At 36.2% G+C, this 21,091-nt stretch overlaps 1 protein-coding gene across 4 annotated transcripts in view; it reads right to left on the reverse strand.

Moving 5' to 3' along the window:
- nbeal1 (neurobeachin-like 1) overlaps window positions 1–21,091 on the reverse strand; it is a 73,049-nt gene that overhangs the window by 20,803 nt on the left and 31,155 nt on the right. For all 4 annotated transcript variants that reach the window (XM_048200280.1, XM_048200283.1, XM_048200282.1 and 1 more), the window contains 21 exons: window positions 20,092–20,224; window positions 19,542–19,661; window positions 18,036–18,422; window positions 16,895–16,984; window positions 16,616–16,790; window positions 14,608–14,741; window positions 14,362–14,521; window positions 14,052–14,154; window positions 13,439–13,595; window positions 11,795–11,953; window positions 9,719–9,878; window positions 7,955–8,043; window positions 7,023–7,571; window positions 5,788–5,963; window positions 4,789–5,077; window positions 2,689–3,000; window positions 2,388–2,537; window positions 1,745–1,902; window positions 1,432–1,556; window positions 1,211–1,334; window positions 401–549 (listed from right to left, as the gene is read on the reverse strand). In XM_048200280.1, coding sequence (XP_048056237.1) covers window positions 401–549; window positions 1,211–1,334; window positions 1,432–1,556; window positions 1,745–1,902; window positions 2,388–2,537; window positions 2,689–3,000; window positions 4,789–5,077; window positions 5,788–5,963; window positions 7,023–7,571; window positions 7,955–8,043; window positions 9,719–9,878; window positions 11,795–11,953; window positions 13,439–13,595; window positions 14,052–14,154; window positions 14,362–14,521; window positions 14,608–14,741; window positions 16,616–16,790; window positions 16,895–16,984; window positions 18,036–18,422; window positions 19,542–19,661; window positions 20,092–20,224 — 3,899 coding nt within the window. The remainder of the gene's footprint in view (window positions 1–400; window positions 550–1,210; window positions 1,335–1,431; window positions 1,557–1,744; window positions 1,903–2,387; window positions 2,538–2,688; window positions 3,001–4,788; window positions 5,078–5,787; window positions 5,964–7,022; window positions 7,572–7,954; window positions 8,044–9,718; window positions 9,879–11,794; window positions 11,954–13,438; window positions 13,596–14,051; window positions 14,155–14,361; window positions 14,522–14,607; window positions 14,742–16,615; window positions 16,791–16,894; window positions 16,985–18,035; window positions 18,423–19,541; window positions 19,662–20,091; window positions 20,225–21,091) is intronic.

Here is a 21,091-nt window from a genome sequence, read left to right on the forward strand (position 1 = left end):
AATTTGTCCCAGGAACTTTTTTCCCAGGAACTCAAACTCCAAACCCCCAGGAACTCCAACTCCAACTCCAACTCCCCGCCCCCCCCAATGGATGTTCAATGGATGTTGAAATAAAATACTGTATGGATTCAACCAATCAAAATGCTGCGTGAACTCAATCAAATAAGCATGTTCAGTGCCAAGTCCCACCCCTGAAAGTTCCTGAACTTTGAAAAAGTACTACCTCTTGAGCAGGGACTTTCTGAGGGGGAAATTGTTACCCAGAACTTCATTTAGACCCTGGTACCTGCAGTCGAAACACAGCGAGTACCACCCCAATGTCCATAGTTCCTGGGGAAAGTTCCTACGGTGGAAAAGCGGCTATTCATGACCTTTGACCTTCACACTGCACTTTCCTCACCTTCCTCTTTCTCTGCGCTGCTGTCATAAAAGTAGATGTGCTGTGTGGTGAGCTCAAGACGACCTGGATAGACGTCAACCACTGTGACCAGCTCACAGTCCTCTGAGATCACCAACTTCTCCTTTTGACCCGCCTCTTCTGAATCAGCCCTTAGGGATTGACAGCGAGCGTGTTTACAACTGAACAGTTTTGTACAGCAAAGACACAATAAACAGATCAAAAGTGACAGTAAAGACTTTTATAATGTTACAAAAATATTTTTAATTCAAATAAATTCTGTTCTTTTGAACTTTTTTTAACAAAAACATGAAGCAACTCAACTGTTAACAATAATAATTGATTCTGAAGGATCATGTGACACTGAAAACGAGTATTGATGCTAAAAATTCAGCTTTGATGACAAGAATAAATTACATTTTAAAATATATTCAAACAGAAAAAAAATTATTTTAAATTGGAATAATATTACACATTAATAATCTTTAAAAAACTTTTTTAAAAATCTTATCGACCCCAAACTTTTGAATAGTAGTGAACATACAAATCCATAAATTGACAAATGCAAGAAAATCACCTTGACATGATAATGTCAAAATGTAAACAGACTAAGCTGTTTAAACAGCAACAAATGCATTTATATGCAAACTAGCAAAAATAATTGTGTTTATGGATTTAAGAACATTATTCAAGTTTCCATGAGATTGCACATTTCTTTTTCTCTGTCCATCTCCAATTATTGAGTAAAAGTGTGTTTCTGTATTGAGCTCCAGTAATTGGCTTTTACTCTTGTCCATCTAAACTCAAACTCACTGATTGGCCGATGCAGGATCCTCCTCCAGGAGTTCCAGGATGTCATCCTCCAGATCACTGACCTTCACCTGCTTCACCGCCTCTAACAACAGTGACTCAGCATTTACCTGCTGGTGCTGCACACCTGAGGTAACACACAAAACCAGTTATTTCTCCAAATGCCAGTCACGAGATTCATAAAAAGTTCCAGGTGACCATCTTTATATGCGTGTATGTCTTACCCAGGTTGTCTCTCAAGGCACTGGCTTCCCTGTGGGGGTCAAAGTTGTAATTCCGCACCAGTTTGAGTCGCATACGGGAGTAGTTCTCAGCGCTAGAGAGCTTCCAGTGTATGTCCTTCTGCTGCCTGCCAAACACAAACAGCTGCCTTACAGACCACTTTTCTTTTTTTTTTTTAAATAGCCAATAGCTTTTAGTTTGTTACACACTGGGAAGACCACATTTGATTAGTCTTTTACATATATACACATACATCTGCACAAACAGAATCCACTGCTGATTTCAGCAACATCTACACACAGAAATAACACTCACTTGTCCACCCAGGGTCCTCTTTCACAGAAGAGTAATCTGCGCGCTGCCCTCCACTGCCTGAGGATGGCGCTGTTTTGCGTGTGGATTTGTTTCAGCATGCTGTTGTACCTAAGGTTCTCCTGACGCCCTCGACGACTGAATGGTTCCACAAATTGCTCCTAAAGATTTTTGAGAATAATTAAAATGTTTGCGAATGTCTGATAGCCATTAAATTCTGCATTAAATTTGAAGGGAAATTCTATTCTCTGCCTTTCAAACATTTGGAATTGGTGAGATTTCTTTAAAATGGTTTTAAAAGAAGTCTCTTATGCTCACCAAGGCTGAATTTATTTGATCAAAAATACAGCAAAAATAGTAATAGTTGGAAATATTCTTACAATTTAAAATAACTGTTTTCTATTGTAATATATTTTGTGTCACATGATCCTTCAGATATTCTAATATGCTGATTTGCTGCTCAAGAAACATTTCTTATTATTATCAATGTTGAAAACAGTTGTGCTGCTTAATATTTTTGTGGAAACTGATATAGATTTTTTTTTAGGATTTCTTTACTAGCTAGGAAGTTCAAAAGAACAGCATTTCTTTGAAATAGAAATATATGAAAAAAAACTTTAGCATGTGTGTGTCAATGTTTTGGTACCTGAAAGCGTATCTTGCTCTCTCCTCTCTCTCTGTCCCTGCGGTGCAGATTGAACATGAACGCCTCATAACATTCCTTCCAAAAGAGGGCCATGTTCTCATGACCCTGACTGAACGTCTCGATCTCGTACTGCTTCATGTAGGGTATAATCTGACGAAACAAACAAAATTTACATTTACAAACTACAGGGGGCAATGAAGTGCATAAAACTTGAAATAGAATATAATAATCAACCAGCATGCAATTACAATTAACCGCATATACTGTAGTAATATATTTATCCAAATATATATCCTCTCACATATTTATCCAAATAGACCCTCCACTCTGGGGAGCTGCAATACAGCTGGAAATCCTCAAAGAATGATGGACTTCCGTTGGTGTCGGGGAGGGAAGGGAGGTGCAGCTCCATGTACAGGAGTTTGTGGACTTTAGACAGGAGGGTACGGAGAAGAGGCACTAAAAATGAGTAGGTCTCCTCCGTCCGTTCCTCGCCCACGGAGCGCCTTAGGATTCCCTCCACCCGGCCCAGAAGGTAACAAGCCTCGTCCTGAGAGTCCACCGTCTTCGTTTGTAAGATGCCATTCAGTTTGGCCGTAGCCATGGCACACACCTGCCGGAAATAAAGAACAAATAGAGTGAATCAATTTTTAGTATCAGATATTGGTATTGGAGCATGTTTATGAGTACTTATACCTTTCAAAAAATTGGGGTCGTAAGATAAAAGTTTGCATATGTGTTTAGATCATATTTAAAGGTGCCATCGAATGTTTTTTTTACAAGATGTAATATAAGTCTAAGGTGTCCCCTGAATGTGTCTGTGAAGTTTCAGCTCAAAATACCCCATAGATTTTTTTTAATGAATTTTTTAACTGCCTATTTTGGGGCATCATTAGAAATGCGTCAATTCAGGCTGCGGCCCCTTTAATTGCTCACGCTCTCCGCCCCCTCCCGAGCTCTTGAATCTATCATTGCATAAACAAAGTTTACACAGTTAATATAACCCTCAAAATGGATCTTTACAAAGCGTTCGTCATGCAGCATGTCTAATCGCGTAAGTACAGTGTTTATTTGGATGTTTACATTTGATTCTGAATGAGTTTGATAGTGCTCCGTGGCTAAAGCTAACATTACACACTGTTGGAGAGATTTATAAAGAATGAAGTTGTGTTTATGAATTATACAGACTGCAAGTGTTTTTAAAAATGAAAATAGCGACGGCTCTTGTCTCCGTGAATACAGTAAGAAACGATGGTAAATTTAACCATATTTAACAGTACATTAGCAACATGCTAACGAAACATTTAGAAAGACAATTTACAAATATCACTAAAAATATCATGATATCATGGATCATGTCAGTTATTATCGCTCCATCTGCCATTTTTCGCTATTGTTCTTGCTTGCTTACCAAGTCTGATGATTCGGCTGTGCACATCCAGACGTTAATACTGGCTGCCCTTGTCTAATGCCTTTCATAATGTTGAGAACATGGGCTGCCATATGCAAATATTGGGGGCGTACACCCCGACTGTTACATAACAGTCGGTGTTATGTTGAGATTCGCCTGTTCTTCGGAGGTCTTTTAAACAAATGAGATTTATATAAGAAGGAGGAAACAATGGTGTTTGAGACTCACTGTATGTCATTTCCATGAACTGAACTCTTGTTATTCAACTATGCCGAGGTAAATTCACTTTTCAATTCGATGGCACCTTTAATACATCAGGCTTTTGTGACTTATGTAGTTTGAAATGAAAGGTTTTATAATTAATCTAGAAGACCTTTTACTTGCTAAAAACTATGAACTATCAATCAGAGGGCAGAAGGCATGTAGAAGATTGGATAACACTTTATTTCGATAGTCCACTTTAGACTTTCTACTAACTATAAGTACCTTTGTAACTACATGTTAGCTAAATCTCAGAGTTTTAGTAGATTGTCTGCTTAAAGGGGTCATGATCTGAGAAATAAAATTTTCCTTGAGCATATATTTTTGACATATAAGAGGTCATCAAACTATAAGAATATGACCATTTTTGATGTATATATTAAAAAAAAAAACAACAACTAACATTATAAGTGCACCCCAGGAATCATAAAACAATGCGGTTCATGACCCCTTTAATATCTGCTAACACTTTATTTTGATGCTCCCAACAGATATTCTACTGACTGTATAAGTAACTTTGCAACTGCATGTCAACTTATTCTACAAACCCTAACCCTAACAGTCTAATAATACTCTAATGAGAGTTAGTTGACATGTAGTTGCAAAGTTACTTATAGTTATTACAATGTCTAAAGTGGGCTATGAAAATAAAGTGTAAATGTAGATTGTGTACAACAGGTTTTTTTCAGCAAAGTTTTGATCACAGGTAATAGACTTATGAGCTCTCACCTGCGGATCTTCCTGAGCCATGAACCCGAGCAGCAGCCGTAGCCCCACCTGAGACAGCTGGAGCCACTGCGTCCCTGAGGCATACCACACCATCAGCCCGTCCATCAGAGTCACCGTCTCCTCCAGAACCTTCTCGGTCCATAAGGCGGGATTCACCAGACCCTCAGCCTGCAGGAAGTCCTGCACCACGTGCAGCAGACGCACTGCATTCTCCGTGTGCTGCGGCAGCGTGGCCGTCGTCGCCTCTCGGTTGTCCGTTACGGCCCATTCCAACATCCTCTCCATCAGACTGGAGAAAAAGAGGTTAGCAAATGTAATAAAGGTCCGCTCACATCTAAATATAACAATAAAGACATAATTCTAAATTATAATCAAATACAAAAGGAAAGCAGAGTCCACATCTGAACTATAGTGATAACGGCACAGAGAAACTATATAACTGGAATAAAACAGCTTGTAAACAATGTTATGTAACGTTACATGTACCTCAGGAAAGCCATTCAATGTCCATAAAGTTGTTAGTCAGCTAGAAAAAAAAAATCTAGAGAAGAGCATTTTGTGATAGTCAACATTTGTAGTGGATCAAAACCTTTCATCAAAGTTGTCCTAAAACTTTGATGAACTTTTTTGATCCACTTAAAATGTTGACTACTGTATATGCACAATACTACATAATTATATTTTTACTTCATTATTTAATGTGTGTTTGAATAAATCTGTCATTAAAACCAAGTTTTGATTACAGCCACCATTTAACAAATTGGGGAGTTTAGATAATTATATTTATTATTTTCAATAAATAGCTGATATAAAAACTGCCTTATGTGCAATTTAAATGTTTATATACAACTTTTTATGTGAGTGTTGATTATTAAATAAATTAAATTAATTAATTGATTATTAAATAAAGGTTTTTTTTTATATATAATAATAAAAACTTTCATTTTGATTTGGTTTCGGCTGCAGTTCCAAAGAAACAAACTTGAGCTGTAGTCTCACCTGAGCTTGATGTGGTCGACGGGCAGCAACAGCTCATTGGCAGTGCCCAGTTTGGTGAGGGCAGAGAACACCTGACCCCTTTCCAGCCAGGCAGCATCATCTGACCCCTCCACGCCTCTCCACATGACATACAACACGATCTCTAACACCAGACGAGCCAACTCCTCCTCTGTACGCTGGGTCGCAAGAGAGAGGCTTAAATCAATCAATCAGTCTTATTTGAAATGAAAAGACATTGGCTCTGGCTAAACAATTTTGGTAACACTTTAGTTTAGGGTCCAATTCTCACTATTAACTAGTTGCTTATTAACATGCATATTACTAATATATTGGCTGTTTATTAGTACTTATAAAGCACATATTAATGCCTTTTTCTGCATGACCTTATTCTACATCCCTTAATCCCAATACCTAAACTTAAACACTACCTAAGCAGTAATTAGGAGTTTATTGAGGCAAAAGTTGTAGTTAATTGTTTTTGTGAGAATTAGACCCTAATCTAAAGTGTGATCGAAATTTTTTATTGACATAAAAGCTCATAAACCTCATTAAGCTACTAAGTCCTTCACTTTATATATTTCAAATTTATTTAAATATAAAGTCTCTTATGCCCAACAAAGCTGCATTTATTTGATAAAAAAATACAGTAAAACAGTAGTATTGTAAAATAATTATCAATGTTGGAATCAGTTGTGCTGCTTAATACTTTTGTGGAAACTGTGACTTTTCTCAGGATTCTTTGGTGAATAGAAAGTTTAAAAAAAAAAAAAAAAGTCCTTGCTTATGAACAGTAGTGTAAATTATAATGCTAGTGTAAATGTGTTATAGTGATTTTACCACAGGTAAGAAAAATATTTAATAAAATGACGAAAACAGAATCAGAATGAATCATAAATCAGAATGATAAAAAACATCAATGCTTAATAAAAATTATGTATTAATATTACTCACTGGAATACACAACCGTTCTGCCAAGTAAATTAGTTAATTACCCTGTAACAACTTGGTACATTAATACAGAATGTGCAGTCATGGGTGTACAGATTTTACAATGACTTTCAATGGGACTCATCTATAAATTCTGTTTTAGAATCACATGACACCTTCATTATAATACTTATTATCAGGTACTTCTCTTGTTGAGGACATACAGAGGGTGAAAAATGACAACAGTGTTTGTATGAGGAAGTGATAAATGCTCCACTCAGAAACACAGATCAGATCTCTAGACTCACCTCGCTGTTAAAAGACTCTCCCAGGGACACATTGTCACTGAACAGGAAGTTGTCATCATTCAGAGAGGAAGCTCCGAGGAAAGGCTTAGCATTCTCCAGAGGAGAAGGCGTGCTAGGCATGCTACCAGGAGTCTGACTGCCGCTGTCCCCGTGATCGAACAGATGCACATGGGAAAGGTCCAAACTCAAAACTTTCCCGCCCCAGGCTTTGGGTGTCGGCGCGTCCCCTGGTGTCTCGGAGAGAGACATCAGGTCTCCGTTGTCCAGGCTGTCTATTGACCTGCTGTCTGAGACGCTGTCTCGCTCTTCGTTCAGCCTTCCCACGCTGTCTTCGAGAGTCCTGCGTTCCAGAGGAGGCTCCAGGCGGTTTGCTCCGGTGCTGCGACTCAGCTCAAAACTCCCTAGGCTGGCTGCGTCACCACGGCCCGAACTGGAACCTCCGTCGCTCCCGGGGCTCCGGACGAGCAAGCGCATTAGAGTGCCCTGCCAACACATCTGCTTGGAGATCTGTAGCGCTGCATCTTGCTGAGACTGCAACAGAGCATACAGCTGTGGGGAAAAGAAAAAAAAAGTGTATACAAGTTGATAATCTTTTTCACTTTTATTTTGTTTCAGTTTTTATTTGCAGTTTAGTTCTTGTTCCTTTGCAAATTCATGTTTTTATTTTAGTTAAAGGGAAGTTCACCCAAAAATGAAAATGATGTTCCACGCATGAAGGGAAGATTTTCAAAACGCCTTAATAGATATCTCATGAATCATATGGATTCTTTTTTGGTACTATTTGTTGTCTATAGTGTATTTTGTCCTTTCATATGGTAAAGCAACAATTTTGAAAAAAGAAACTTTGTGCTCTATTGAAAAAAAATAACACTTTTTTGTTTTCAATAACACTAGTAATATCTACATGTGAGAAAGGAAGAAAGTGCTCTAACCCTCTTGCATATGGTCAGCCGAACACTGGGCCCAGCTTTATGGGTCAGCTGGACCACAGCCATCAGATCTTTATAGTTCACCACAGTATCTAGAAGACAAATTCAAAAGGACAAAAAGGAGGGCATAAGGAAAAACAACATTTCACATAACAAATTGAGTCTGGCCTTATTAATAAATTGCATTCTCTATATAAACTACATGTGCTTATATAAGTGCTGGACAATATAGATAAATGTATAATACATCAAATACAAATTTAATATATATAATAATACTATTTTTATTAAAGGTGCCATCGAATTGAAAATTGAATTTACCTCGGCATAGTTGAATAACAAGAGTTCAGTACATGGAAAAGACATACAGTGAGTCTCAAACTCCATTGTTTCCTCCTTCTTATATAAATCTCATTTGTTTAAAAGACCTCCAGAAGAACAGGCGAATCTCAACATAATACCGACTGTTACATAACAGTCGGGGTGTACGCCCCCAATATTTGCATATGCCAGCCCATGTTCCCAACATTATGAAAGGCATTAGACAAGGGTAGCCAGTATTAACGTCTGGATGTGCACAGCCGAATCATCAGACTAGGTAAGCAAGCAAGGACAATAGCGAAAAATGGCAGATGGAGCGATAAGAACTGACATGATCCATGATATCATGATATTTTTAGTGATATTTGTAAATTGTCTTTCTAAATGTTTCGTTAGCATGTTGCTAATGTACTGTTAAACAAATGTGTTTGAAGTTACCATCGTTTATTACTGTATTCACAAGAGCCGATGCCATTTTCATTTTTAAACACTTGTAGTCTGTATAATTCATAAACACAACTTCATTCTTTATAAATCTCTCCAACAGTGTAGCATTAGCCATTAGCCGCGGAGCATAGCCTCAACCTCATTCAGAATCAAATATAAACATCCAAATAAATACCATACTTAAGCGATTAGACATGCATGACGAACACTTTGTAAAGATCCATTTTGAGGGTTATATTAGCTGTGTGAACTTTGTTTTATGCTCTGGGGGGGCGGAGAGCGCGAGCAATTAAAGGGGCCGCAGCCTAAATCGGCGCATTTATAATTATGCCCCAAAATAGGCAGTTAAAAAAAAAATATTTAAAAAAAATCTATGGGGTATTTTGAGCTGAAACTTCACAGACACATTCAGGGGACACCTTAGACTTATTACATCTTGTAAAAAATATTACATCTTGTAAAAAAACGTTCGATGGCACCTTTAAATTACAAATTTTATATTCAACACAGATTATGTATTTGCTTTGAAAATATGTAAATTATGGTTACACTTTAAATCAATAGTCCACTTTAGAGATTCTACTAACTATAAGTAAATTTGTATCTACATGTCAAATAACTCTCATTAGAGTATTAGTAGACTGTCTGCTTAATATCTGCTAACACTTTATTTTGAACAGACAATCTACTGACTATAAATAACTTTGCAAGTACAACTTATTTTTACTAACCCGAGCCTTAACTCTGAGAGTTAGTTGACATGTAGTTGCAAATTAATGATAGTTAGTTGACATGTGGTTGCAGAGTTCCTTATAGTTAGTAGAATGTCTAAAGTGACTATCAAAATAGTGTAACCTAAATTATTTTCCTATATTTATTTTGCCACCAAAACACTTTTCATTAATATTTGAATCACCCAGGCCTAGCAAGGACTTGAGCTCTTATCAGAGTATGTGCTGAGTCAGGTGGTTGGTGGATTAGAGTGTTAATCAGACTGACCAGTAGACAACACTTGGTGAAGGAGGCACTTGATGAGGGTGGAAGTGAGGTGCAGGTCAGAGAACAGCAGGCTGAGGCCGGAGTATCCCACATCCCTCAAGCGCAACCTCTGTTTGCTCTTCTCATACACGCGGTCACACTTCAGCATCCGCTCAAACACCTGCAGAAACACACACAGAGTTTGGACTAAAGTAGCCGTTTAAAATTAGCCATGTACATACTAATAATACCTGTCTGACAAAGACGATAACTTTAATTTTAATTTAACAATAATTTAATTGATTCTCAAATATTATGAAATGCATTATGCATTACATAAACCATATTTATAGTTGCTGAGCATTCAAATATGAATGTATATCAATCAATATACAGTACAGTCCAAAAGTTTGGAACCACTAAGATATTTAATGTTTTTAAAAGAAGTTTCGTCTGCTCACCAAGGCTACATTTATTTAATTAAAAATACAGTAAAAAAACAGTAATATTGTGAAATATTATTACAATTTAAATAACTGTTTTCTATTTGAATATATTTCACAAATTAATTTATTCCTGTGGTGCAAAGCTGAATTTTCAGCATCATTACTCCAGTCTTCAGTGTCACATGATCCTTCAGAAATCATTCTAATATGCTGATCTGCTGCTCAAGAAACATTTAATGCGTACAATTGTACAAAATATTTGTGTACAATATTTTTTTCAGGATTATTTGATGAATAGAAAGTTCAAAAGAACAGTGTTTATCTGAAATCTAATCTTTTGTAACATTATAAATGTCTTTACTGCCACTTTTGATTGATTTAATGCATCCTTGCTGAATAAAAGTATTCATTTCTTTAATTTCTTTTCAAAAACATAAAAATAAAAATTCTTACTGACCCCAAAGTTTTGAACGGTAGTGTATAATGCTACAGAAGCTTTGTATTTCAGATAAATGCTGTTCTTTTGAACTTTCTATTCATCAAGGAATCCTGAAAAAAAAAGTACACAACTGTTTTCAACATTGAAAATAATCATAAATGTTTATTGAGCAGCAAATCAGCATATTAGAATGATTTCTGAAGGATCATGTGACACTGAAGACGATAACGATGCTGAAAATTCAGCTTTGCATCACAGGAATAAATTACTTTGTCAAATATATTTAAATAGTACACAGTTATTTTAAATTGTAATAATATTTCACAATATTACTGTTTTTTACTGTATTTTTAATTAAATAAATGTAGCCTTGGTGAGCAGACGAAACTTCTTTTGAAAACATTAAAAATCTTAGTGGTTCCAAACTTTTGGACTGTACTGTACAGTATATTTGAATCAAAGTTCTGACTTTTCAAACTATTAGAATGAACTTTAAAGTCACAGTGAAATCAAAATTGATTTGATTTATTTTTAATTCATGTGCCCTCATAATCTATTCAAAATAACTTTCCCTTCCCATCTTGCAGTGAACATCTCTTCTCTGATGCTGTGTTTACTGGCACGAGGGTGGGGCAACCTGTCACTCACATGAGATCGACCAATGGCAAACAACCACCCAAACAATAGACAAAATCAAGTCCTTGCCCTACATATTTTCTTGTTGAAGAAGCCTGCTTCACTCAGATATATATCAACAATAGGGAAAATATAATTTTGCAACAATTTAACAAATGTGCATTCTACTGCAATGCAGTTGCTAAGGTACTCTGAGTGTTTTTAGAGTGCTGTGGGTGGTTACTAGGTGGCTGATATTCGGAATAATTCAAAAGAACCAACCACTGTTCTGATATTCTGGTCTCTAGATATACTCAGCTCTCTTCTTCAAGGCTAAGTCTATGGGATTTGTGTTCCTGTTTTATTGTCCGCAAGGCTAATATTATAAGTCTGAATGCTTAGAAATGTAACAGTTATGACTTCTAGGTTTCATTTGTAGAAAAAGTGATGCAAATAAGTTAGCTTTTTTTTTTTTTTTTAAGATTTCCAACCCCAAGCATGAGAAGCAAACACCTCTGATAATAATGGTCACTGATGACCAGAAGAAAGTTGCTTTAAAAAAAGCTGCATCCGCAATGCTCAGAGTATTAAGTGCACCTTGAAGACGAGCTCTCGGAGACGGTCAGAGTGTTTGTTGTTGAGCAGCAGTGCATAGCAGGAGTCGGCTGCTCCCGGTTCGAACAGCAGCAGGAAGAGCTGGTCCCGCGCCGCGCTGGTCTGCAGCAGAGTCAACAGCAGCTCCAAGATCCCACACAGCTAAAACATAACACAGTCGCTGAGACACAACATTCTGCATTGCATTGATTTCATTTTCATGTTTAGTTAAAGTTTATTGCTAATAAGTGATAAGAGCAGGAGAAACTGTAAGAGACAGCAATTAAATGAATTGGCAGGGTAGTAAATCCAGATTGTGGTTAAGTACATTGAGGTTTAGAAATAATTAAAATAGAGAAAGACAGAGGACATTTGCTCTACTGATTAGAAAGGGCAGATCAATAACAATAAAAGAGAGTGCTTCTTTCCTGCACACAAACACTCGGCAACGGAACGAACGCAGTGCCAGTTACATTTTTTCCGTGAGTTGAATAGGGAAGGACATACAGCGTAAACTTTTTGGAGAATACGGAAATGCGGTTTTGGCAGAAGCACTTAGAAGGAGAACATTCGTTTATATAAAGCATATACATTTATATTTTTTTCGAAAATGACCGATCATTTCGCTAGATAAGACCCTTTTTCCTCGTCTGGTATCGTTTAAAGCTCTTTGAAGCTGCACTGAAACTGTAATTTTGACCTTCAACCGTTTGGAGGCCATTGAAGTCCACTATAAAGAGAAAAATCCTGGAATGTTTTTATCAAAAACCTTTTTTTTTTTTTTTACTGAGAAAAGAAAGACAAACATCTTGGATGACATGGGGGTGAGTAAATTATCAGGAAAAGTTTATTTGACAGTGAACTAATCCTTTAATAAAAATTGGATGACTTGTGTTGCTAAATGATATTGTGTTGAATCATATATTATATGATGGAAAAAGCTCTCTCTGATTAGATTTACCACGAGTACCATGTTTTTACCATGCCTCAGAGACAACACTATTTTGTCAAGTGGATAACATAGCAATAAGTCTAACCATGTTGAGCTTAATAACAATATTTTTTTTCTGTTGATAAATGTATCCAAACAGTTGCTCTCCTGTCTAATAAAATACATAATATTAAAGTGTCTTTGGTGTTTCCATGGTTTCTACGAAAGTAAAACTGGAAATCTAGGGCAACACGGATATGGATATGACATCATTGACAGGTGACAAAATGACACATTCAGTGTCTTGGTTAAAAATTGCTGATTTGTCTGGATTTAAACATTGTATTCAGGGACAGGCATTAAGGTGGTTTAGATCGTACGTATCAGACTGTTACCATTTTGAATATTAAACAGGGAACACATCAGTAAATTATGGAGTGCTGCAAGGTTCTGTGTTAGGCCCTCTGTTATTTTCAATAAATATGCTGCCACTTGGTAATATTATAAGAATAGCAATGGAATTAGTTTCCAATGCTATGCCGATATTTACTGTATTTTTGATTGCCTTGGTGAGCAATAAGAGACTTCTTTCAAAACTACTTTTTAAAAAAAAAATCATACCGACCCCGAACTTTTGAACAGTAGTGTACTATTTTCAGCATACTATAATTTGGGACACACTAATCCAAATTCCACCAATATCTTCCTCTTCTCACCTGTTCCTCATCTCCAATGGCAGCGATGTATCCCAGAATGCTCTGGATCTCATCTTGGGTGGTCCCCTTGCTGATGTAATACTTCAGAAGGCCACAGAGAGATGCTCTGATTGTCTTAATGTCATCCTCACTCAGATCTGCATCTTTACTTCCAGAACTAGAAAGAAGAGAGAATGGATGAAGTGACGAAAGGAGAAAGAGGCAGAACAGTCATGAGGCGATAACTTTACAGAAAGTGACGCACGTCATGATATTGCTGAGTTAGATGCGTTCCTGGGTCAACATATTTTGTTGATCCTGGAACAACATTCTAGTCTGAAAATTTAGTCTTAACCCTATTCCTACCCCTAAACCTAACCCTACCCATAAGTTATCCCAAAAATCAGAGGGAAATGATAGATGAATAACACTGATGTAGAAGCACCAATTCATGATTTTAAGCCTAAACTTGACATAATCTGTAGACTTGTCCCTCAAATCTGATTGGTTGGTTTGAATGTTGTTCCAGGATCAACAAAAATGTTGACCCAGGAACATGTTGAACTCAGCAATATCAGGTTATGCGAAAGTGACACAGCAGAGGACTGAGGGATTGTGGGAGATGTAGTCTTACCCATAGTAAAGGCGAACTGTATCCAGCAGGAACTGCACTCCATATTTCTTCCTGAACTGCTTTCTGCTGTCTTTGATGACGGTGGACATGTACTGGATGTGACCTTCACCACAACAAACACATCATGCTCATCACAAAAGTACTCACAAGAGCCTCATGAAACGTACACATCATAACTCCACAATAGAGTGCAACAGTGACCACCAACTTTTCGATCTTGAATGACAAAATAACCTTTCATAGACTACACGGTTGAGCACACAGTGTATAAGTGCGTAGCGCATCATTTGGGACACGACTAGAGACTGACCGATGCGCAGGGGGAAATCTCCTTGGTTCCAGATGCTGAAGTTGAACAGCAGGTGTGTGTGGAGCTGCTGCAGGAGCTGCGAGTTCTTCTCATACGTCATCTGCTCAATCAACAGCTGAACCGCCACCAACACGCTCACGTCCACCAGGAACGCTGGCAACTGCACACAGGCACAGAACGAGACGGGGAAATTAAGACGTGCAGAGTGAAAGACTGAGAAATCAAGAGAAAGAGAATCATGGGTACCTTCTGAAGCAGAGCTCCTAATGTGGCCACACCGTGTGAGTGAAGAAGTGTTTCCTGGTTTATGGGATGCCGCTGCAGGAAATGCTTGATCACCAGCAAGAACGTCGCCACGAGATTCTTCTCCAGTCTGGCCTCTGAAAAATAAAACATCAAGAAATAATAATCAGAAATACAGAAAAGGGGCAAGAGGTAAGACTCTTTAAGATCAGTCACACATTCATTATGTCCACCAACAGCTAGTAACAGTGTTATTTTAGTATTCGTTATATAATATTAAAGTATGATTTTTTTTTTTCCCTATCACATATTTCAGTAATCATCATAAATTAGGTATCATCCTTGAAATGATGTATCATTCTTAAAACTTAAAAAGCTCAAAATTCTACGTGTGAAAAACATTTTGAAACTGGACATTGCTTTAAAACCTTTTATCACAATTTTTATGATATTAAAGGTGCCCTAGAATTAAATATTGAATTTATATTGGCATAGTTGAATAACAAGAGTTCAGTACATGGAAAAGACATACACTGAGTTTCAAACTCCATTGTTTCCTCCTTCTTATATAAATCTCATTTGTTTAAAAGACCTCCGAAGAACAGGCGAATCTCAACATAACACCGACTGTTACGTAACAGTCGGAATCATTAATATGTACGTCCCCAATATTTGCATATGCCAGCTCATGATCGGGACATTACACAAGGGCAGCCAGTATTAACGTCTGGATCTGTGCACAGCCGAATCATCAGAGTAGGTAAGCAAGCAAGAACAGTAGCGAAAAATGGCAGATAGAGTGATAATAACTGACATGATCCATGATAACATGATATTTTTAGTGATATTTGTGAATTGTCTTTCTAAATGTTTCGTTAGCATGTTGCTAATGTACTGTTAAATGTGGTTAAAGTTACCATCGTTTATTACTGTATTCACGGAGACAAGAGAGCCGTCGCTATTTTCATTTTTAAACACTTGCAGTCTGTATAATGCATAAACACAACTTCATTCTTTATAAATCTCTCCAACAGTGTGTAATGTTAGCTTTAGCCATGGAGCATAGCCTCAAACTCATTCAGAATCAAAAGTAATACATCAAAATAAATACTATACTCACATGATCCGATGTATGCAAGCAGCATGCATGACGAACATCTTGTAAAGATCCATTTTGAGGGTTATATTAGCTGTGTAAACTGTGTTTATGCTGTTCAAGGCAAGCGCGAGCTCCGGGGGAGGGGGAGCACGAGAATTAAAGGGGCCGCAACCTATATATCGGTGCATAGTTAATGATGCCCCAAAATAGGCAGTTAAAAAATGAATTAAAAAAAAATCTATGGGGTATTTTGAGCTGAAACTTCACAGACACATTCAGGGGACACCTTAGACTTATATTACATCTTTTAAAAAGAAGTTCTAGGGCACCTTTAACTTCAAATTTGGAACACAACTAATTTTCTAACAAATTTAGAGTCCAAATTATTTTGTAAAATATATATTTTGTATAAAAAAAAATGATGGTTAACCGGTCAAATTAGCTTTTATTTTTCGCTTTTCAGTTTTAGTAATTTTGTTATGTGCTTTTGTCATTTTACTAGTTTTTTATATTTCTATTTTGCTTTCATTTATATTTATTTTCAGTTTTGTATATTTATTACAGTTTATTTCTAAATTTTTAGAATTTTTTTTTAAAGATTTTCAGCTAATATTTATTTCAGTTTTCTTTCTATTAATATATTTTAATAGTTTTAATTACAGCACTAATAAAATAAAATAAAATAAAATAAAATAAAATAAAATAAAATAAAATAAAATAAAATAAAATAAAATAAAATAAAATAAAATAAAATAAAATAAAATAAAATAAAATAAAATAAAATAAAATAAAATAAAATAAAATAAAATAAAAGAGCTAATGGTTATTTAGGGCTAGGAGTGACACTTAAAAATAAAATGAAGGAATCGGTTATCAATGTAATAAATCAAACATAAAAATGAATGTGCTCACCTGACGCCCTATTTGAAGGTAGTATGACCCAGTCTCCTTCAGCGGGTGTGGCTGAGTCAGGGCTGATGAACTCTGACCCCGAGCGGTCAACGTGATGTAAATCAGGGGTTAACAAAGTCAACTGTTCCAAGACTGGAAGTAACACAGGAAGTCCTCCAACACAGTTGATCATGTCCTAAAAAGACGAGAGCGCGTGAGCAGGTGTTTAAGGAGTAGGAAAGTTACGGAGAGCACTCTCTGACAAAAAAAAAAAAGGAAGAAAAGGAACAGCATACATACTTTGATATCCCAGTTGACCACTTTATTTCCTGTCAGGCGGCCATGCAGCATATTAGGGGACAAATCCAGACAAATTGGGTTCCGACATGCCTGTATATGCAAGGAAACAACAATTAGTCATTTACATGCTAAAGAGGCTGTCGCAAATATGAGTAATTTACATTTATGATGTTTCAGAGCAAACACATAAATGAGTGATTCTTTAACTTCAGGCATGTCTCAGCAGGTAATTTTTATTTTTTAAAGAAATAAAAAACTTTTTTTTGTTGTTGTATGAACTTTTTAGCATGCCTTCATCATTTACATTCACTGCTAATCAAAAGTTTGGGTTCAGTAAATTAAATGTTTTTGAAATTAAAGTCTCTTCTGCTCAGCAAGGCTGCATTTGATCAAAAACACAGTGAAAATGGTAATATTGTGAAATATTATTACAATTTAAAATAACTGTTTTCTATTTGAATATATTTAAAGTGTAATTTTTCCTTGCGATGGCAAAACTGAATTTTCAGCATCATTACTCCAGTCTTCAGTGTCACATGTTCCTTCAGAAATCATTCTAATATGCTGATTTGCTGCTCAAGAAACATTTCTTATTATCATGTGTTGAAAACAGTTGTGCTGCTTAATATTTTTGTGGAAAATGTAATACATTTTTTTCATTTAGGATTCTTTGATGAATAGAAAGTTCAAAAGAACAGCATTTATTTGAAATAAAAATCTTTTGTAACATTATAAATGTTTTTACTGTCAATTTAATGCATCCTTTCCTAACACTGACCCCACACTTTTGAATGGTAGTATGCTAATTTTTGCATAGATTTTTTTCCAAGACCCAGACTTTCAATCTTCAAGCATGAAAATTAAACATAAAAACAAGACATTACTTGTAAAACTATAAACATATGGCCAAATAATGTGAAATAATCATAAGCTAATTTAATTTTAATTGTGTGAAAATTATTCATATCAATTTTTAAATTTAAATGTTGAAATGTTAAGTTTAAATCCCTCAGACATGGTTTAACAACAGTGACATAAAACATGTAATGTGAAAAGAAAAAGTGAAATAAATAGCATTTTATTGTGCATCATTTCTATACAGCTCCGTCCTAGGTGACATTGACCTACATGCACATCTCACCTTTGGAGAATAGTGTAGCAGAAGTTTAGGTGCCAAGTCTCCGAGTTCAGCTTCTTGACTTTTAAAGGGGGAAATACAGTTTGGTCCTGCGCTACAGAGGGCTTTCACATGACTGGCTTGGAGGGGCTCGTGGAAGACCATGACACTTCCCAACTGCCCTTGCAATGAGGTGGGACTCCCCCACTCGCTGTCCTGAGTCCCGGCCGAAATTAGTTTGGTGACGGATTCAGGTTTGGTACCTAGCAGCCCGCCCCAGCCCGGGAGGATAGCGCCGAAAGACGTGCGTCCAGAGGAATTACCTCCGGAAAATGGAGGATCTGGGATTTGAGAGGGAGGTGGGGTCGTGGTGCGGTGACCCGCTGAACCGATACAACATGACGTGAAGGCCTGAGAGAGAGGGAGATACAAAGATAAAAGACTGAACAAACAAGGTCCTATTATGCTTTTTTTTTTTTTTTTTTTTTACATTTTCAACTTTCTTTAGTGTGTAATTTTTCTGTTTGAGCATGAAATAATGTCTGCAAGGTTCCAAAGCACAAAGTCACTCCAAAAGGGAGTTATTCTTTTTATCAGCACGCACTGTTTCTGAATTCCCTGAAATGCCTCCATTGTAATCTTGAATTCTGGGAACGAACATGTCACAATGTTCCTCATTTAAATTTTCCTGCCAAGGCATATGCAAAGAAAGGGGCGAGGCCTGGTTGAGTTAGTTAGTAGTGCATTTAAACTTGGTTATGGTAAGGAGCGTGACATTTTCAAAACACGCTTAAAGCGGCTGACCAATCACAACACACTGATCCAGCCGACACTGCACTTTTTGGAAGAAGGGGCTTCATAGAGAAGGAACTAAAAAGAGTGTTTTAGGCAGACAAGAAAGAGAGGTGCTGCAAAAATGAATGTGAAAAATAATGTTTAAAAAAAAAAAAAAAAAAAAAAAAAAAAAAAACAGTAAAAAACATTAAAATAGGGCTGCAACGATTAATCGCGATTAATCGTTTGCAAAATAAAAGTCTGTGTTTACGTAATATATATGTGTTTGTTCTGTGTATAATAATTATGTATATATAAATACACACACATTCATGTATATATTTAAGAAAATTTTTATATTTATATATAAAATATTTATGTTTATATGTATATATATATATATATATATATATATATATATTTATAATTCATGCATATATTTCTAAACTTTATACCTGTATGTGTGTATTTATATATACATAATTATTATACACAGAACACACACATATATATTACGTAAACACAGACTTTTATTTTGCAAACGATTAATCGCGATTAATCGTTGCAGCCCTACATTAAAACCTATTCTAGTAGACCCCAAAAAGAAAATAAAGACATAATAATAATAGGTCCTCAAGAAAATCAAGTGCATAATAGGTCCTCTTTAATATTTCACACTTTCAGAAATGCTGCTAGGGTGGTTTTTAGGTAGGTTTTTTTAAAAAGAAACAGTACAGAAATGGTTGTTTCTCTCACCTCAGTCATGGTTGGGTATTTTAAAGGTGCTGATAGTTTCTGCTGTCCATCCACAAAGATATAAACCAGACTCTGGCCAAACGGCCTCTTCCCCGGCACATGAACTACACCAATGCTGTGCTGCAGGTCAAATACAAACATCTCATTACAACTCAATTTCACTTTGTTCTTTGACTGTCCATGCTGTAACAATAAAAATGGTTAATGGTTAGAGAGTCGGACTTGTAACCCAGAGTCGGTGGGTTCGAGTCTCATTACCGGCAGGAAATGTAGGTGGGGGGAGTGAATGAACAGCGCTCTTTTCCACTCTCATTACCCTCAACTGACGTGCCCTTGAGCAAGGCAGCTAACCCCAATCACTCCCCGGGCGCTGCAGCAAAAAAATGGCTGCCCACTGCTCTGGGTGTGTGTTCATGGTGTGTGTGTGTTCAATACTCACTGCACTTTGATGGGTGAAATGAAGAGCACAAATTCCGAGTATGGGAAACCATACTTGGCTACACATCACATCACTTTTTTTCACTTTCATTACTGTTGTCATTTGACTCACCCAGAGCGAATCACAGAAGCAGTAGTCAGGCAGCATGACGGTGACGTATTCTTTCTTAGTGCAGACGGCAACCACAAGCACTCCAGCTGAACTGATAAAGGCCTCGAACCCAGTGCCGCCCGGGGTGAAAAAACTATGCACATACAAAAACATAAGTTTTTAGAATGAATTAAATATTACAATTAGGAGGCACAAACACAGGACATGCGCACACTGGAGTATAAAATTGAAAATAATTTTCTGTGTAACAAAAATGTAGTTTTTTTTAATCAAGACGCTGTCTGAGACAAGATATAACGTGACAAATACTGAAACAGACAAGCAATTATATAAGAGACGCAGGAACATGTTCTTTTAAATACTCACCATTCTTTGTAGGGTGGGAGATATAGTATTTCAAATATTTACAAAATATTTGCAATGATTATATATAATTTTTATTAAGTTTATATTAAATATATTTTTAAAACAATAATAAAATAAAATATAGTCTCTTGGTGCAAATACATTACCATTTAAAAGTGTGGGGTCAGTAAAATTAACATGTTTTCAGCAAGAATACATTAAATTGATCAAAAGTGACAGTAAATCCTTCAATAATGTAACAAAAGATTTCCATTTCAAATATACTGTATGCTGTTCTTTTGAACTTTCTATTCATTAAAGAATCTTGAAAAAAATATGAAACAGCTCAACTGTTTTCAACATTGATATTAATAATAAATGTTTCTTGAAATCAGCATATTAGAATGATTTCTGAAGAATCATGTGACACTGAAGACTGGAGTAATGATGCTGAAAATTCAGCTTTGATCACAGAAATAAACTACATTTTTAAATATATTCAAATAGAAAACATTTATTTTGAATTGTTACATTTTTCACAATATTTCTGTTTTGTTTTTTATCAAATAAATGCAGCCTGGGTGAGCATAAGAGACTTTTCAAAAAACCAATCAAACTTACTCCAAACATTTGAATGAAAGTGTATACACACATA

The sequence above is a fragment of the Megalobrama amblycephala genome, linkage group LG8, assembly GCF_018812025.1.
Source record: "Megalobrama amblycephala isolate DHTTF-2021 linkage group LG8, ASM1881202v1, whole genome shotgun sequence".
NCBI classification, from domain to species: Eukaryota; Metazoa; Chordata; class Actinopteri; order Cypriniformes; family Xenocyprididae; genus Megalobrama; species Megalobrama amblycephala.